Genomic DNA, 20,271 nt, shown 5'->3' on the forward strand with positions numbered 1-20,271 from the left:
GTGATATGTAAATGACCTAACAAGCAGGTGTTTGATTATGTAAGTCAGAAAGTCAAAACGCTCCCTAACCTTGCCATAAAGACCGGATGGTGCTCCATAACAACCAGTGGTTCCAGTAAATGTGCTTGTAAATGGATCTGGGCGTGCTCGGTCAAGCGTTAACAGTCAGTGTGTTCGTACTGAACCCAGGGGGCATAGCAGAGTCATGTTTACCTTAAACTCACTAATCTGGTGGATTCACATCCCTCTTTTATTACACAATGACCAGAGTACACAGAGTAGTGCCCGTTACCAGGGAGACACAGGGCTGGGCCGAGCAGGCAACATCAACATGTGTTCTATGGCAGAACAGCAGGACACACACTTCTCCCAACACAGGAGAGTGCTTCACTACTGGTGTGGTACACGCCCCCAATGGTGTAGTACACGCCCCCACTGGTGTAGTACACGCCCCCACTGGTGTAGTACACGCCCCCACTGGTGTAGTACACGCCTCCACTGGTGTGGTACACGCCCCCACTGGTGTAGTACATGCCCCCACTGGTGTAGTACACGCCCCCACTGGTGTGGTACACGCCCCCACTGGTGTAGTACACGCCTCCACTGGTGTAGTACACACTGGTGTGGTACACGCCTCCACTGGTGTAGTACACGCCCCCACTGGTGTAGTACACGCCCCCACTGGTGTAGTACACGCCTCCACTGGTGCGGTACACCTCCACTGGTGCGGTACACGCCCCCACTGGTGTGGTACTGATAAGGTTTGTGGTCTTACCAGTATTAGAAGAAACCTCCTCCAGCACTCAGGTAAATGTCATGTTTGGCCCCCTGAGAGTTGCGTTCACACACACACACACACACACACACACACACACACACACACACACACACACACACACACACACACACACACACACACACACACTCATCATACACACACACACACACACACATCATACACACTCACACACACACACACCTACAGACAAATTTTGGGTTTTATACATTTCATGATTTAGGAATTATGAATCATGCATACAGTATCTCACATGGGAAATTTTCCTACATAGTCAGGCCCTTTTTGTCCTGAACACACACACACACACACACACACACACACACACACACACACACACACACACACACACACACACACACACACAGACACACACACACACACGTATATAAGTCATGCATTTGGTTTGTGTGCATTATTCAGTGTGTGGTTTCTCTCATAAGCATCCCCCCAGACTGGGCTTTGTGTGTCTATGGTGCAGCAGGAGAACAGCTGTGATCACTTCTCAGCTCTGGGGAGTGAGCAGGAGATTGAGTGTGAGAGTAAGCATGAGAGTGAGCTGGAACATGAGTGTGAGAGTGAGTGTGAGAGGAAGCGTGAGTGTGAGCATGAGTGTGAGAGTGAGAGTAAGCGTGAGAGTGAGCGGGAGCTTGAGTGTGAGAGTGAGAGTGAGCGTGAGTGTGAGAGTGAGTGTGAGAGTAAGCATGAGAGTGAGAGTGAGTGTGAGAGTGAACATGAGAGTGAGCGTGAGAGTAAGCGGGAGCGTGAGAGTGAGCATGAGGGTGAGAGTGTGAGAGTGATTGAGAGTGAGTGTGAGTGCGAGAGTGAGTTTGAGTGTGAGAGTGAGCGGGAGCATGAGTGTGAGAGTGAACATGAGAGTGAGCGTGACAGTAAGTGTGAGAGTAAGCATTAGAGTGAGTGTGAGAGTGAGCGGGAGCGTGAGTGTGAGAGTGAGCATGAGAATGAGGGTGAGAGTGTGAGAGTGAGCAGGAGAGTGAGTGTGAGAGTGATCGTGAGAGTAAGCGTGAGAATGAGCGGGAGCTTGAGTGTGAGAGTGAGCATGAGAATGAGGGTGAGAGTGATCGTGAGAGTGAGTGTGAGCAGGAGTGTGAGGTGAACATGAGAGTGAGCATGAGAGTAAGTGTGAGCAGGAGAGTGAGTGTGAGAGTGATCGTGAGAGTGAGTGTGAGCAGGAGTGTGGCATTCTGCCCCTTCACACCACTCCATCCAGCCTGTTTGGACAAGGCACTGGACAGGCGCCGACTTCAGAGTGGATTCAGTATCACATCACAAATGAAAGGCAGATACGTAAACAGTAGCACTACTGTAAACAAACAGTATCTCTGCCCATCTCTGTAGCCCATTTCACTCCAGCTGTACCAGGTTATTGTTTGTAACAGATGACCGTATATCCTACGGGATGATGGATGTGCTACACAGTAGTATAGAGCACCTGGCTGGGGTTGAGGGCGAGTCAGTGTGCTGTTCTTACCCATCATGATTGCTTTGTCTAGTAGCGGATGACTGATCTGTCAGTGCGGTGCAGGGGACAGAGATCAGGAAATGGAATGGACTGATGGAGACTTCAGTGATACCATCCGTCATGACCCAGAGTTCCACTCGGTAGGGTAAAGAGACAAGGGCAGTCACTAAGTCTCACCACTGACCTGAGAAACCAGGAGGTCGTGCACATGCGCATGTGTGTGGGTATGTGTGGGTTTGTCTGTGTGTGTGTGTGTGTGTGTGTGTGAGAAATTTACAAAGAAGGTCCCAGGCTAGGTTTGTCCATTTAAAAGACGTTTTCTCTGCACTGGTTCAGTTCATTACATTAGACCCTTTTCCGAGCGCCCCAGTCTGCCAGCCACATCTTAGCTGAGTGTATTGAAGTATCAAGCTGCTGGAACCCAGCAGTTTGCTGCGAAGTAAAGGCAGGCTGCTCACCGTGAGGGAGCTTTATCCACACACCGGAGCAACATGTCCTCTGGTAACACCTCTGCAGAGAGCAGATGAGAGGAAGCTTTTAACTCGCCTTTATTCCTCTCTGGCCACCACTTGCTAGGGTTTTCCATTTAGTTAATTACATGTTCCATCTTATGATGGTTCTTATCTGAATCATATCTGGAGGGAAACTTCAGCTTTAGGGGTTTTTTCTTTCCTTCTTTTCTTTATCACTGTTAAAAGAGCAGCGATGTCCTCTGGCACAGTAATAACTGTAATCCTGATGGAGGTTTCTGGAGTTAGGAAATGTGAAAAAAAAGTCTTGCTTCCACACAAACAGTCACCAAATTCTCTCTTCAATCCCATTATTGAATCCATCCAGAGGCACATTTCTATCATGGCTCTACACTTCACCAGCTCTGCGCTCCTCGGGCCAGTTCAGTTTTTTTTTTTTTTGGCAAAGCTCAGAGTGAACAGACCAAGGACGTGAAAAAAGGATGGAGTCTCTGTGTCTCCTCCAAGGCTGCTGAGAAGTGTGATGAGGGGGACGGAGGGGGGTGGAGGGGGTGAAGGGGTGGAGGAGGGTACAGAGGGGACTGCCTGTGAGTGGCTGGGAGAGCGGCTGAGGGTGAGAGGCGGGAGTTCGGGCCGTGAGCTCAGTCTGCAACTTAGTAACTGGCTTTAGTGAGACACTCAACCATCCATTAGGTCTAAACGGAGGTTTAAAAGGAGGTCCTGTCCTGCGGTGTGTGAGGAGGCCCAGACTTGCTCCTCACACTGCTGCACAGTTCTGCCACCATTACTGGTGCTGATAATGGACTTGGAGCTTCACTCCATTCCCTTTGGTGGGTGGAGTCTCGGGTTCATGGAGCACACCAGGCAGACAACTGTCTGTCAAGTGAGGTGCTTGTGAGCATTTCAGGGTGGACGCTGGCTCATGAGCTATATTGCATTTGATAATTACACATACGTAATTTTGCATTAATAAAGTCTTTCACACACACTGACCTGTAAAAAAGTTCATTCTGAGCCTGTTTGCTGTGAAGTGGCCTCATAGTATTACAGATATGCAGAGCACCAGACAGTGCTAGTAGATGGTATCTGTGTTAGCTGTAATGAATCTAGTGCGCTGTAATTACTAGTGCACACAGTGTAAGTAATAGAAGGGCTGCCCCCCTGTACTGGTGGGAGGTAGAGGAGAGGTGGAGGGAGAGTTGGAGGGAGAGGTGGAGGGAGTGGTGGAGGGAGAGGTGGAGGGAGAGGTGGAGGGAGTGGTGGAGGGAGAGGTGGAGGGAGTGGTGGAGGGAGAGTTGGAGGGAGAGGTGGAGGGAGAGTTGGAGGGAGAGGTGGAGGGAGTGGTGGAGGGAGAGGTGGAGGGAGTGGTGGAGGGGAGTGGTGGAGGGAGAGGTGGAGGGGAGAGGTGGAGGGAGAGGTGGAGGGAGAGGTTGAGAGGAGAGGTGGAGGGAGAGGTGGAGGGAGAGGTGGAGGGAGTGGTGGAGGGAGTGGTGGAGGGAGTGGTTGAGAGGAGAGGTGGAGGGAGTGGTGGAGGGAGAGGTGGAGGGAGAGGTGGAGGGAGAGGTTGAGAGGAGAGGTGGAGGGAGTGGTGGAGGGAGTGGTGGAGGGAGAGGTGGAGGGAGTGGTGGAGGGAGAGGTGGAGGGAGAGGTGGAGGGAGAGGTTGAGAGGAGAGGTGGAGGGAGAGGTGGAGGGAGAGGTGGAGGGAGTGGTGGAGGGAGTGGTGGAGGGAGAGGTGGAGGGAGTGGTGGAGGGAGAGGTGGAGGGAGAGGTTGAGAGGAGAGGTGGAGGGAGAGGTGGAGGGAGAGGTTGAGAGGAGAGGTGGAGGGAGTGGTGGAGGGAGAGGTTGAGAGGAGAGGTGGAGGGAGTGGTGGAGGGAGAGGTTGAGAGGAGAGGTGGAGGGAGAGGTTGAGAGGAGAGGTGGAGGGAGAGGTTGAGAGGAGAGGTGGAGGGAGTGGTGGAGGGAGAGATGGAGGGGAGAGGTGGAGGGAGTGGTGGAGGGAGAGGTGGAGGGAGTGGTGGAGGGAGAGGTTGAGAGGAGAGGTGGAGGGAGTGGTGGAGGGAGTGGTGGAGGGAGAGGTTGAGAGGAGAGGTGGAGGGAGAGGTGGAGGGAGAGGTGGAGGGAGAGGTTGAGAGGAGAGGTGGAGGGAGAGGTGGAGGGAGAGGTGGAGGGAGTGGTGGAGGGAGAGGTTGAGAGGAGAGGTGGAGGGAGAGGTGGAGGGAGAGGTTGAGAGGAGAGGTGGAGGGAGAGGTGGAGGGAGAGGTTGAGAGGAGAGGTGGAGGGAGTGGTGGAGGGAGAGGCTGCAGTTCTGGAGATGATTCCTGAGAAGGTGAAGAGGTGAGTCATTCAGGAGTACAGCAGGCAGGAGAAGCCAGCCGACATGGTGTAAAGAGGGAAGAGCAGAAGAGAGGAGAGGAGGATGAGCAGAAGAGAGAGGAGAGGAGGATGAGCACAGAGAGGAGAGGCGGAGGAGCAGAAGAGAGGAGAGGAGAATGGGCAGAAGAGAGAGGAGAGGAGGATGAGCAGAGTTGAGGAGAGGAGTGAACTGAAGCTAGAGCAAAGGGCCAGTTTGAGCGGTGGATGAGACTCAGAGAGCTGTGTGTTTAAACAGGCAGTGCAGGTGGAAGACAGGCAGCTGCTGTGGTAAGACCCCGTATGAACCTTCCTGCAGCTCACATACACATCGCTTCTCTTTCATACCATTCAATTATTGAAGTCCAAGGACCTGCCCCGGCCTGAGAACCTGCCCCAGTGTAACGTGTCAAGGAGCAATAGGGCAGACACAAATGCTCAGAAAAGGGAGATTTATTCAACGCCATTCCAACATCAGGGTCACACAGTGGTCAAATCCGAAAGAGGGAGTCCGTAATATTAACATAACCCACACGCAAAGACATACTTAGACACAAAGAACAAACAAGCACAAACCGTAATATCACACTGAAGCGCAAACACGAAACACGATATGCAAAACGGGCTGTATGAGAAAACATCAAACAATGATGACCAGCAATGACATGATAAAATACATGATTGACAGCTGAAGGAGAGGCTAACCGTGACACCCATCCTGAGAACCTGCCCTAACAAGGAATCACAGAGAAAGCTGTTTGATTCATGTTTTGCTTTCAAAGATGTTGGAAAAAGTACATACATCTCACAGTTGAAAGTTAACAACAACGTATTAAATCTGAATTAATAATCTGACATATAAATGTGATATATTTATCTCTCTAAATTATGAACATCCAGGATCCAGAAGGATCAAAAAAAGTTAAGGGATTAAGGTAGAATCAAACAGATCAGAAATGTTTTGAATGTAAAGGTTTCCTTCACTTCTTATGACCGACACGAGATAATTTAAATGTGTTGGCCCAGAGTGCCGTGTGACAGGAAAGAGCCGAACTCCGTCTCCAGCACGTTCATCTGCCTCTGGCTGCCCTCACGGCCGCACAGAAATCACAGGGAACACTGAAGACAGAGTTTGCAATTAGACAGACAATTAAGGGCTCGTCCCCTTTCTGTTCAGCCCACTGTCTCTCTCTACCCCCTCCCCCCGTCTCTATGGATCTCTTCATCGCTCTGATATGCGTGTGAAAGTGTGTGTCCACGCCTCCACTCCTCCTTCACTCTGCCGTGGCAGGGATGGGCTGTATAAGACACGTTGGTTTCCATACCGTGACTCCTCGGGTGTCGTGTCGATCCACACTGGGAGTGGCTGGGAAAGCCTTTATGTTCACTGTCACCCAATAGCGGACTCTGGCGCTTGAGGCTCATTGTGTTGCCCAGCTCAGTCCCACGCTAAGTGCTGCGTCACCTGCTGAGGGTTTGGGGTGTTTGTCCCCCTGTCTGATCGCTCACCTGCCCTCATTTGTGCGGGCTTTGTGTCTCTTTTGTGTCTCTTTGTGTCTCCCAGTCCGCGTCTTTGTTCCGAAAACAGCTTCTCTTTCTTGTTCTTCTCTCTGCCTCTGCTTGTCACCGCACTAAAAGCCTATTGTGTGCGTTTGCGTGACACACAGAAAGAAAAGGGAGAATCTGTTTTCATCAAGCGTTCATCTGATGACTGCGAGTGCCTCTAAGCAGACGTGTCGGTCAGAAACACGTTTTTGTCTTGACTGTACAGCTCCATTTGTGATGTTTCTGTGTGTGTTTGCTGTAACAGCCAGATGTATGCCTTGCCTCTAAGAAAAGGGGGTTTGCATGTTTGTGTGAGGCAACGTCACTGTGACTGCTGAGCCGAGCAGACACTGATGTCATAGCTTCTGAAAGCTCAGTATTGGCGTGTATATGTTACATTTCATAGTAATGCAGCCACTGTGCTTCCTACTGTGTGTCATGTATGTATGAGTGAAAGTGGAAGTTGGAGGGAGTGAACAGGCCGTATGGAGTGTGTAAACTGTATGGAGTGAGTAAACCGTAAGGAGTGAGCAAACTGTATGGAGTGAGTAAACCATAAGAAGTGAGTAAACTGTATGGAGTCAGTAAACTGTATGTTGTGAGTAAACTATATGGAGTGAGTAAACTGTATGGAGTGAGTAAACTGCATGGAGTGAGTAAACCATTTGGAGTGAGTAAACCATTTGGAGTGAGTAAACCGTATGGAGTGAGTAAACTGCACACACAGCTCTTCCACACACACAGCTCTTCCACACACATGGCTCTTCCACACACGCCTCTTACACACACGCCTCTTCCACATACAGCTCTTCTACACACATGGCTCTTCTACACACATGGCTCTTCTACACACATGGCTCTTCCTCACACGGCTCTTCCACACACGTGGCCTGTGCTCCGGGTTCTTATCTGTCCCTCCCATCTCATTTCTGTCTCACGCGCTGTTCCTTCTCTCTTGTCTCTCTTTGACCTGTTCAGTTTTCTGTTCTTGTAAAATTTCTGTCATTCAGAACTGAGACTGAGTGAGACCTGCTACTAACCCTGCTTTAATGTAAATCCCTGGATCACAGATCCAGAGGAAGAAACATCCCCTCTCTCTCTCTCTCTCTCTCTCTCTCTCTTTCTTTCTCTCTCTCTCTCACTCTCTCTCTCTCTTTCTCTCTCTCGCTCTCTCTCTCTCTATCTCTCTCAGGCACATATACAAGCTCACACAAACAAGCAAGACATGCTCAATTCATGCTCACATCTGAACTAATTATCCATTTCATGCATTGGCCTCTCTCATAAATATGTATGAACAAATTTACTCTTTAGAAGCATCCTGTTGTAAATATCATCTCTCAAATTACCAGGGTGCAAGGAAACCAAATAAACTCATTAGCCTATGTAAATAGGGGGAGGGGCTTTGCTCCAGACCATGGCAAAGCCTTCCGAGTCACTTTCTTGAATAAAGCAGAAATGAAGCAGCCTGCTTTGTGATGGCAGGGGACTCGCTGCCAAGTGTGTTTGTAATGGCACTCTGGGAAGCCAAATAGAGTGTGAAAGCAGGCATGGGTCGAATTCTGAATTTCACACAGTAGATGTGAGCCCGTCTGATGGGATGTGCTTTTGATTAGATGTGTGACATTGCCTGGAGAAAAGGGGGCGTGGCCTTCCGACAAGAGGAGAGGGACTCACTGACATACGAGAAGGCTGCAAACATGTACACGCCTTTGTTTAGCACATTGTTTAGTACCTTGTGCTCCTTTTGAGCAGTGCCAAATAGAAAATGTGTGTATGCATAAAATATAGTATACAAAACACTACTGTATTTTATATATATGCATTTATATATGACAATAAATTAGGTATAATAAATTAGGTCTCTTCTTTGAATAGTACATAGAGTGTTGGACTGATTGGGATGGTTTCTTTCTGTCTCTCCTCAGTCTTATTGCCTCCAGAAGGTACTACTTTGAGGTCCTACACAAGCAGGACGACAAGGGATCGGACCACGTGGAGGTCGGGGTGAGTCGCGTTCTCAGAGGTATATGTGGCCACAGCCGCCTTCCCCACCAGTGCCTTGTTTGTGCTGACTCTCTAATGCCCGAGCAGACGAACCCTTTTGCTAGAGACAGACCAGACCAGTGGGGGATTTTCTGCTTGTAGTGAGACCTCAGCACCTTGTACCCTAAAGCAGACATACTTATTCATGGCGTCTCTTTGCCCATGTGAGCAGCTCTGTGAGTAGGCTGATGGATCCCACGCTTCACACATACGGTCCCAGCGTGTGAAGGTAAAGGGCCTATTCTCATTATGTATGCTAGCAGTCCAGCTCTTCGGCGGGACCAGACACACCTGAGGCCGTCACTGGAGAGCCGTTTGATATGTTCTGCTGGTCTCCTGGCTTCAGAATGGAAACCTTCCGAACCTTAAGGTTCAAACTCTCAGCACTTACCTGTTATGCATTTTTAATCCGTCTAATTCAGACAGTGTCTTATTCTGTTGGCAGTATACCCAGCACTCTGTCTCACATGCGTGACACCTCTATCTGCTGTAAGTGTGTCTCATGTTCTGTAATTGTACCCAAATTTTTCCGTTGTGAAAAACTGCGTGTGTAAAAACAGAAAAGGAAACCAGATACCTGGCATTAGCAGTTGACGTCTGAGTTGAGCAACCAATCCGGAAGTGTGAGACCTCTGAGGCTTCCGCCCTCTCTTTCCTATTGACCGTCATCTCCCAGGATGGCATTAAGGGGTTCATTTTTCCACGAGAAATAGGCACCACGCCGCCGCTAACAGCACGAGCGCTCCACTGCGGCCAAGGCGGTCGTGTCATTCCCAGGCAAGAGAAGATTTCAGGATTTTTTTGTTCAACTGATTTTGTACGTGTGAAGAAAGAGCAAAGTGAGTCAAGGCCAAGTGGATTTAGACAAAAACAGGGAGACAGAAAACCACTCTGTTTATCCCCCTTGAGTGAATTAGTGAAACTCGGGCTGACAGGAGGACAGGGAGGAAGATGTGTGACGACGCAGGAACACGCCGGTGCTCCAGGGTTGTGAGGAAGCGCTGAGGAAATTTGTTATCACAGTGCTGGAGGTGTGAGCTGTAGACACAGAGAAAGACCAGAAGCAACAGTCACTCACCCATAGCCACTCCCCATCTAACATAAGAATACACCCAAAGTTCTGCTGTGTGTGTGTGTGTGTGTGTGTGTGTGTGTGTGTGTGTGTGTGTGTGTGTGTGTGTGTGTGTGTGTGTGTGTGTGTGTGTGTGTGTGTGAAACTCCACAGGAGAGTGAAGAGATAATAAATAAGAGTGGTGTGGCAGCTTGTGGCTGAAAGCATTAGAAGTGATCTGTTTCATTTGTGTAATCTGGGTAGCTCTCCACAGTAATCCCAATTAGCTCAGAGGATCACCGCTGACAGCACACCAACACACGTGTTTAGTATGCCCATGTTGACACCCCTCCTCTGGTTATACAGGGTCAACTACTGTTAACCCTGCCTGTTGTTGTGTGTATGTGTGTTTGTTTGTTGGGGGTGCGTCTTCTGTCTACATGTTTTTTTTAGTTTTTAACAAGGTTTCATTATTTATCCATGCATCTGTTTATTTGCTAATCAGCTCTGGTTGACGGGTTCACTGCTTTGGACAGGAAGTGGAAAATTTGTCCAGCACAATGTGTTCTTCACAGGCTCAGTGGCTTGTGCAGCCAAAGGAAATCAGTAGTGCGGTGAGAGGAACTCATTTGATCACATTAATATCCAAAAGTATTGGCCATGATTCCACTCACCCCCAGACCTCCAACAGCAAAGACCCAGTCCACAGCCCAGAGACACAGAGACACGCAGACAGAGAGGAAGAGAGACTGAAAGAGAGAGAGACAGAGAGTGAGACACAGCAAAAAAGAGAGATGCAGAGCAAAACAGAGTCAAGACAGTGTGTTGATATTGCTCCCAATTCATCACGATCAGCCACCTGGATTATTCTTTAATGAAAATCTGTGTTCTGTCTTTACTGACATGTGTCTCAAACTCATCCTCTGTGGCCAAATGGAAGAGTAAACTCCCAGTCAGCAGCCACGGGTCTGTCGTCTCTTCTGATCCTGCATTCATCTCTGGGCATTTTATGATGTCATGGATGGAGCTCCGTTTTTGTCTCCTTGCTAAAGCTTCGTAGAATAGGTCTCCCATGGCAACACATCACTAGTTATCTAGGCTCTGATTGGTGGAATGGCCTGAAGTCAAGAGCCAGGATAAAAGCCACATTCAGCCTGGAGACTGGAGGAGGGGCCAGGGACAGGTGTGTCGTCAGGGAGACGGTGGGGGATGCCGCTCTCCCGGCTGCGCTGGAGATGAATGGCGTCCTCTCATGAGGAACAGGCTGCAGGAGCGGAAACCCCGCCCCCTGTGGAACTGAACACTCCCCATTTCTCTCACATGTTTTGCACTCGCACGGCTCCGTTGTCCACAAACGCACGCTTTCGTGGGCAAGCATCCAGCACGTGTGGGGAGTGGAGCGGCGTGGCTAGTGAGCGGAGCTAGCAGGTGGAGCTAGTGGGCGGAGCTAGTGGGCGGAGCCCCACAGCGTCAGCGCTAGGCTCCTTCGAAGCGGCCCGGGCGCTGCGTTCCTGGGCAGCCGGACGAGGTGAGCAGGTGCCTTCTGCGCCACCCCCGTCTGAGGAAAGCCATGGTGTCACGAGCACGGCCACACACAAGACCCAGGACCTGCTGCTGGATCTCCTGGACACTTCAACGATGGTCCTTCATTTTATTATGTTCCTCTAGGTATTGATTTTTGGCTTTCCTGTGGAAGGTTCCGGGACAGTGATATTGTTCCTGTATATCCTGCAAACACCAAATGTCATCATAGTCCTGAGACCCAGTACAAAGACCATAGTCGCAGTTGTCATTGCACTCACACACACACGTGTATACAAAATACATATAGACACACACAAATACATTACACACACACACACACACACACACACACACACACACACACACACACACACACACACACACACACATACACACACACACACAAACACCCCCCCCCCCCCCACACACACACACACACACACACTTACTTTTACCCTTTCTTGGCCTTCTGGAACAATTTTACTCCTCTCTTGTAAAAGCTGCTCTCATGATGGCTTCCTTCACTGACTGAAACACCCACATTTATCACTGAGGAAAAGCTTTTAAGTGCTAATGGATTTCATCAGTGCACTTCACTAATGTGAGGAAGCTCTGTTTAACATGAAGAGGGGGAGAGAGGGAGAGAGAGAGATGGAGGGAGAGATAGAATGAGAGAGGGAGAGAGAATGTGACAGTGCTTAAGGAGACTTATTATATGTTCCTAAAGACTGTGTGTGTGTGTGTGTGTGTGTGTGTGTGTGTGTGTGTGTGTGTGTGTGTGTGTGTGTGTGTACGCGTGTGCGTGTGCGCTTGTGTGTACCTGTTCAATCCTTTTAAGTCTACAAGGCAGTTGCTCTTTAGTTAATACATACAGGCCTGTTACTTTAATAAAACAATTTTTTAATCTGTCGGATATCCAGTAATCGCTCGGGTCAAGACCTGTGGATAAAAAGCATTAAAATCAGAACCTTTCCTGCGTGCTTCAGTTCGCCCTGGGCTTGAGGATGTAATGGCCCCTGGGCTCGCAATCTCTCTGCGGTGGAGACAGTAGTGATGGATGGAGTTGACAGACTGTTCGGATGTGTTGTGCATCTGTCTCCATCCTGCAGGCTGCCACCTGCTCCACCTTGAGCTGTCCCAAAGAAAGGGCCCGCCGTTAACCTGGCGCCGCCCGCGGGTCGTACCGCACCAGCTGTGGACGTCTGTTTGTTAGAGGGTGTCTGCATAAAAAATGAATAATTAAACCCATGCTGCATGGCAGGCCAAGGAAGCTGTAATTTACCCCAGTATGGTTTATATTGATCTCCTTTGGTCTATCTGCATGAAAATGATGCTTCTGTCCTAGGCCTTGTGGGGGTATAAGGGTGTGTGCTTAAGCTTCCGCTTGAGTGTGCTTTTGTCTCTCTCTCTCTCTCTCTCTCTCTCTCTCTCTCTCTCTCTCTCTCTCTCTCTCTCTCTCTCTCTGTGAGTGTGTGTATCTGTGCAGTGCATGTGTGTTTGCGTTCTTGTTTCTCACCATGGAGAATGTCCTGTCTCCCCTTATTAGTGTGAGAATAATGAGAAGTGACATAGTAATTGCTGAATGTCTTTAAAAGACTTGTAGCCTGTCAGTTGCTCTGTGAGTGTGTGTTGCAAGAGACCTGTGTGCACGTGTGTTTGTGTGTGTGTGCACGTGTGTGTGGGGGGGGTTCTGGGGGTGTGTGAGTGTGTGCAGTGCTTGGCTTCCCTCCGAGAAGGTCAGCACATGTCCTGTATGGACGTGTGTATGTGTGTGGGAGGCGTTTGATAGGTGTGGATGACCTGGCGTGGTGTGTGAAGGGCAGTGTATGTCTCCTGTCTGCCCTCCCCTCCCTGTTCCTGCCAGCCAGGCTCCAGACTTCGATCGCTAGGCCTTCTCACCCCCGAATCAATAGCACACACTGCCGATGTGAAGGCCATCTCCTCTCTTCATGTGTGGAGGAAACTTCTTTTCTCAAATCTTCCCTCCCTGCTCTCTCTCTCTCTCTCTCTTCTCTCTCTCCTTTTCTCCCCCTCTCTCTCTCCTTCTCTCTCTCTCTCTCTCTCTCTCTCACTCTTCTCTCTCTCCTTTTCTCTCCTTCTCGCTCTCTCTCTCTACCTCTCTCTCACACACGTTTACCCTCTGTATGTCTTCTCTCAACTACAGTGGCGCCCTTTTCTGCCAGGCTTGAAATATGAGGTCATCGACTCTGCCTACATCTCCTTGTACACAGGTAAACCCCTCCTGTGCGCCCTCTCTCTCTCTCTCTCTCTCTCTCTCTCTCTCTCTCTCTCTTTCCTTATTTCTCTCTCCCCCTCTCTCTCCCTCCCTCTCTGTCTCTCTCTTTATCTCTGTCCCCCCCTCTCTCTATCTCTCTCTCTTTATCTCCCTCCCCCCTCTCCCTCTCTCTCTCCCACTCTCTCTCTCCCACTCTCTCTCTCCATCACTGCCTCCTCCTCCACCCTCACTCCTATGCCAAGCTGCTTGATTGGCTGTCAGCCTCATTCACCCGCATCACTCCTGATGTGATTGGAATAGAAGCCTCAGCTCGTGAAAGCCAGGGTAAGCTCTTGCGTCTTGAATAGCGAACTGTTAGCTGTTAGCTCTTCTGGCACATTCCACAGTTCAAAAGCGCCCCAGTCCTGAGCAGAGGTGAACGTCCATGGGTGTGAGTCAGGGAGCAGAAGTCTCCCTGGGGTGGAGGCCATGCCAGCCCTTGCCCTGCTGGGTGTGGGTTCTCAGTACTGGCTCAGTGCAGCTGCTGTGTGCCCGAACTACACTGTACGCTCAGGAGCAGCCCGGTACGCACACACTTAACCAGTGTTTGCATTTTCGAAAGGAGATCTTATCAGACAATGTCTTATCTGTCCTTCATGCTGTTGCCATAGGAATGAAGCTACTGACTGCTGTAGGTTAAATTACCTTTTGTTTTCTGGGGTTTTTTTTCTTTGTTTTTCTTGCTATCATACTCACAGGGGTGATTACTGTGAACTAGACTCCAAATATTGTAAAAATCTAGAATTATTTAAGATGATAATTTTATGGTTTGATCTGTGTTTGCACATCCATTCCCATTGTTGTTTCGTGGATGTGAGAGAAAGGGATTGTGGGCATGGGTTGCTTAGCAACCACTGCTACCAGAGGCTCAAGTTTCCCCACACTTAACCCTTTCTGCTCTGGAAGCACACAGCACCTGTGCAAATGCATTCTGCTTTCCCAGAATGCTGTGAGGCCCCTGGCCAAGAATCCATGGTGCCTTCATGAGTGCAGGACTAGACTGTTGATTTGTACTTCATGCCTAGTGACCAGAGAAATCTAGATAACCTAGGTAGATTAAAGAAGAGGGCTAAGACATGTGTTGTGGTGTTGATCAGGACAGTTCTGCTGACAGCCACCCACTGTGTGTTGTTAAATAGGACAGTCCTGTGAACAGGAGAGAGCTAATTGCTAAGCCTGTCGGTTGATTAGCACCAAGTCGTCCTTCCCACCCAATGAAAGCAGCCACTTCAGGCCTCAAAGAGACCTGGTGACGAATGACTATGGGAGATCTAGGATGCAAACTCGTGAGCCTAGGATAAATCCCAAATCTGTCCCTGTAAACCTCGGCCTGGGTCACATGACCTGCCCAGCACTGGCTCTGATTGGAGAACGGTCTCTGCTTGCTTTTCAGCTCCAGTGTACACTTACAGCTATAGTCATTCCACATGGCAAATGTCACCGAAACCTTTAGTCTGCCTTGTGAAGCCCCCATGGACTCACCGATACTGACGTTCCCTTTAATTACACACTCCACCTGCAATTAGACCGCAAACTGACACACACATAAATCAGCTCCCTTCGGAGTGCATGGATCGATCATGGCTGGCTGGATGGATGGATGGAGGGATGGATGGATGGATGGATACATGCATGAAGGGATAGATGACTGGATGGATTAGACGGGTGAATGGACTGATGGATCGCTGTGATTAAAGCTGGGATGTTAGTAGGGATCAGTCAGAAATCAACACACCATCAGTCTGGTGTCGCATGTTGCTTTCCTGAACTTCTAAATGGTCTTCATTTAACATTTAAATGTAATTGTTTGGACAAACGTAGAGGCAAAGGTGATTCAAGCTTGAGGAGATTCCTGGGTTGACACATGGCCGTTTATCAGTGTGGAATTAAATCAACATGTTCTTTCCCCCTGCTGCCCCTCGACCCGTCCGTGTGAAAGAGGAGAGCGGCCTGAAGATGAACAGTGTGGATCACATCCCCCAGACGCTGGCCAGCCATGGGCCGCTCCCGACGAGCCGGGCTGCACGCACGCACGGAGCTGACATGCTGAAACCTGACCCACGCGACACCTTTTTCAAGAGTGAGCACACGACCGCCTCACACTCACCTCACTCTGTCTCTCACCCTGTATGTGTTCTGACCCACATGTCTCACACACCCACACACATCCACACACACCCACACCCACCCACACACACACACTCTCATACACTCACACACACACACAAAACACACTCTCATACACTCACTCACACACAGACACACACACACACACACACACACTCATACAATCACACACACACACAAAATACACTCTCATACACACACACACACACACACACACACACACACACACACACTCATACAATCACACACACACACAAAATACACTCTCATACACTCACACCCACACACACACACACACACTCATACACTCACACACACACACAAAACACACTCTCATACACTCACACACACACACACACCATACACACACACACACACACACACACACACACCTGTCTCTCTTTGATTCCGTCTCTGTCCGTGCAGCAACCATGATTGACCCCGCTCGGCTGGAGAATGTGCTACCTTCCTGTCTCTACTCGCCCACATACGTGGTCAAAGACTTCCCCATCGCCCGATACCAGGGCTTGCAGTTTGTGAGTCTTGGACACCCACCCACCACACCCACACTCACACCCACACCATCCACACCCACCACACCCACACCCACCCCCCACCCACACACACACACACACACGCGCGAGGCTAAGCTTCTACACAGTGACCTTCATCTTAAACATCACTACGAGGTGCACATTAAGCAGCACACTTAAAGACGTATATAACGTCCATGTCTTTCTATAACGTCCATGTCCTTCAGCACCGCCCTGTCCTTCTACTAACAGGCAGACTGCACTCTACAGACCTGCCTGTACCTCCCACTTCAAACACAAACCTCCAGGCTTGATTATAAATATTTTCACAAGTAGATTTGTCATTAAAATACAATAACCTCATGGTTCTCATAGTGTGTGTTTCTGTGTGTGTGGGTGTGTGTGTGTGTGTGTGTGTGTGTGTGTGTGTGTGTGTGTGTGTGTGTGTGTGTGTGTGTGTGTGTGTGTGTGTGTGTGTGTGTGTGTGTGTGTGTGTGTGTGTGTGTGTCTGTGCATGCCTTGGGCAATGTGAAGGACAATGCAGATAGTTAAGTAGATTAACAGATGCATAAAGGGGCTGCCATATTAAGATTTCTCTTTTATGATGCCAGAGTCTGAAAAACAGTCTTTTACATGCACGTGTTGCTCTGCTGGAAAGTACATGCAGACCTTGAGCAATGGTGCCCCCATTTGGCCAGTATATGTCAGTGCAGGAGAGATGGTGTCATAAACTATCATGTGTGAAACAAATGGGCAAAGTTTGGGATATATAATCAAAACGGTCCATTACAAATTAGAATCTGAAAAATGCACTTACGCTGAAAACTATATGTGCATTATGTTCTTGTGAGTGCACTATTAAAATATCTATCAACTTTCTATGTCTTGAATGCTACACAGACCTTTCACTACAGCGTTGGATTAACCTGTGGTGTTAACTGAATATATTATCTACACCCTGTGTGTTAATTGTTCAGTTAGGCCCAATCCCATATATCTTTACCCCTACCCCTTGATTTTGAGTGTCCACTTGCCCCTTGGAACTGAGTTATAAGGAGTGGTAGATGAAATCTGACTCTGTGAAATTGAACAACCCTTCAAGGACCCAATATGTCATAAGTAGTCATTGATGGCTTTTACGTGAAAAGACTTGAGTGTTTGTTGGACATTTCCCGCATGCTGTCTTCTGTCTCATGTGGGCTATAAGCTTCCCTTCGCGTTTGCAGTTGCTGTTCACTACTTCAATTTCACGCATCAATCGGTCACCAAATATAAGAGAGCACTGCTTTATTAGCAGGCTGCTAGCGCAGCTCTGTGGGCTGCTCTCCCAGTCCGCACTGATATTAGAGGAGCTGTAAAGTTCACCCTGCCAGTAACATTAGCTAGCTAGCCACTGAGACATCAGCACAGCGCTAACTATTGTTTTTATGCTTGTTATAAAGAAGAGGATCATAAAACGTTAACATGACATTAAGTAAAATTTTTATGTGTTTATTAACGGACAAAATATTTATATTTGTGGTATTTGTGGGTTTCTTTGTTTGTGTTTCCATTTTGCCATGATTTGTAAGGCATTCAGATACATTTCTTGTAAACGTTCCATTTAGAGGGTTCGTCTGAAAACACTCCACTTGCACCTCTAAACACTTCACCCTAGCCCTCTATCCCAGCGGGAATTGGGACACCCTAACCATAGACATGAACGCGCCAAACGGAGGGCTAGGGCTAAGTGGTAGGGGCCAGGGGTGAAATGGGATGGGGCCTAGGGCATATGCTGCGAGTGATGACAGTGCTGGCAGCTCTTCTGAGGGCTGTAGATGTGTCCTCTCTCAGACATTCCCCCCGCCAGGCGGCCATGGCTTCATCTCTTCTTTGTGTTGTACTGCGAGGAAGCCGCCGGGCTTATGGGAGGACTCAGGCCACAGTCTTGCACTGATTACTGCAGAGTTTTGATGAAGCTTCTGTAATTTGATTACTTGATTACATTTTTTTTGTGGAAATCCACAATATTATCTGCCAAATGTTGTCATTACAAATGTAATATATTGTGGTTGCTTATTTTGAAACCAAAATATAATGTTACCATTTGAATGTGAATTAGTGAGCAATGCAAATAATAATTTAGCACTTTTGTCTTCTTGGTCTCTTTCCACAGGTGTATTTGTCCTTTGTCTACCCCAATGACTTCACCAGACTGACTCACATGGAGAGAGAGAATAAATGTTTCTACCGCGAGTCACCCATTTATCTGGAGAAGTAAGGTCGTAGGTTATGGACATAACAAATGAACTTGCAGCTTAATCTGTTTTTACAAGAAATCCTAAACAATCAAAATGATTTAGGACCCAAGGTTTAAGACACATCATGCATGTGTTCGTCATTCTGAGATGTACTTCACCCTTTTATCTGAAAACAAAAAGTGTTCTATGCCATGCAACCTTCGTTTTCATGGTTATGTGATGATTAACTGTGGGACTTTTACCTTGGAATTTGTTTCTTATGACTCTGTTTTTCAGGTTTGGCTTTTACAAATACATGAAAATGGATGAGGAAGAGGATGACAGGCCATTTTTCTTTCCTAACCCTGATGGTGAGAGACAGACAGATAGATATATAGATAGATAGATAGATAGAGAGAGAGAGAGAGAGAGAGAGAGAGAGAGAGAGAGAGAGAGAGAGAGAGAGAGAGCATGTTTATATTGGACCTGACCCAGCTCAGTGATCCAGCAACAAAATAGATTTTATTAGGTCAGTATTTACACAAGGTGTTTCATGAGAGGATGTCACATTCATATTAGCATAATGGCTCTGAACTAGTGCCAGACATTGAATGATTGTGATTGATTTTACTACCAAAACAGAGGTGAGCCATATTGTGTAGAAGGACAGTCAGAGGTCTTTTGTGGAGAGCTGCCAGTTGGTGAGGTGTTTCAGTCTCTGTGGGCCATTAAACCAGCACGAAACTGTCCACAACTCACTTTTCATTTTTGATGCTTCTTTTGGCTCATTTGTTATAGATTTTCTTGAAGAGGAGGAAGGAGTGGATCCCGAAGACGAAGCCGAGATTGTCGGCACCCCCGTCGTCAAAGAGTCAGCACCCCATCATCCAACCCAGCCAGTCCAGCCGCTCCTCTAGCTCCTCCCACAAACCAGACTCCGTGTCAGCCAAGAAGGAGGAAGAGGTGGAGCTGAACAAGCCGAGGAGCGAGCAAAGCCACGCCTTCCACGGGGAAGAGCCCATGGATCGGATGAAAGGGGCGGGGCGAGATGACCCTGTGGGGCGAGATGACCCTGACGAACAGGTTGACCTGGAAGAGAAAGTGGACCCACAGAATGAGAATGCGGTGCCCGCCCGTGCTTTGTCATGGATCCAGACAGAGCCCGAGGAGCTGAGGAGAAGGGGCTGGTCCGACCCCCACTCCCCGAAACTCAACAGACCCTCCCTGTTGTTCCCCCAGAAATCCTCCCTGGTGGCTCTCACCAACCGAGCTAAGCAGATCCTCACCAACTCTGCCCACGCTGGCCGCTCCGCCAATGACCACGCCCTCGGTCACGCCCACCGCATCAGCCGCCCCAGCATCGTCAAGGAGCACAAGAAGGAGGACAATATGATCTACGTCACCAGACCCCGCCCGGGCAGGGAGAAGAAAAGTCCTGTCTCACGGCGACCCCGTGAGGTCTTCCCTGGAGTCTTTTTGTATCAAAATGGTAAAACCACCAAGCTGGTCAACCTGAGCTCCAAGCCCAAGATAAGTAAAGGCATTCTGGGTACATCTCAACTGCTGGCCAGACCCTCTCTCAGAGCCAACCGTTCGAGCTTAAACGCCAGCAGGCAAAGTGCAGGTCCTGGCGTCCTGAGTCAGAAGAGCAAAGCGCGGGACATCACTGGCCCTCCTGCTAGACCGAGCACGACCATCCAGGCCCCCCGTGCCCCAACTCCTTCCACCTTTAACTCCTCAGAGAACACTCCTCCCACCGAGGCGCCCCGTGTCACCTCCTACCTGCACACCTCCGAGATCACCGAGTCCCAGCTTCAGCAGGCGGAGGCGGAGCCTGAGCGGGAGGAGGAG

General features: G+C 49.0%; 1 protein-coding gene across 1 annotated transcript in view; it reads left to right on the top strand.

The window, feature by feature from the left end:
- b4galnt4a (beta-1,4-N-acetyl-galactosaminyl transferase 4a) overlaps nt 1–20,271 on the top strand; it is a 105,987-nt gene that overhangs the window by 80,767 nt on the left and 4,949 nt on the right. Inside the window, 8 exon segments of the mRNA XM_077005711.1 lie at nt 8,574–8,652; nt 13,431–13,497; nt 15,481–15,621; nt 16,095–16,204; nt 18,357–18,457; nt 18,718–18,791; nt 19,219–19,292; nt 19,294–20,271. Coding sequence (XP_076861826.1) covers nt 8,574–8,652; nt 13,431–13,497; nt 15,481–15,621; nt 16,095–16,204; nt 18,357–18,457; nt 18,718–18,791; nt 19,219–19,292; nt 19,294–20,271 — 1,624 coding nt within the window.

Source organism: Brachyhypopomus gauderio, chromosome 5 (assembly GCF_052324685.1).
Source record: "Brachyhypopomus gauderio isolate BG-103 chromosome 5, BGAUD_0.2, whole genome shotgun sequence".
Taxonomy (NCBI): Eukaryota; Metazoa; Chordata; class Actinopteri; order Gymnotiformes; family Hypopomidae; genus Brachyhypopomus; species Brachyhypopomus gauderio.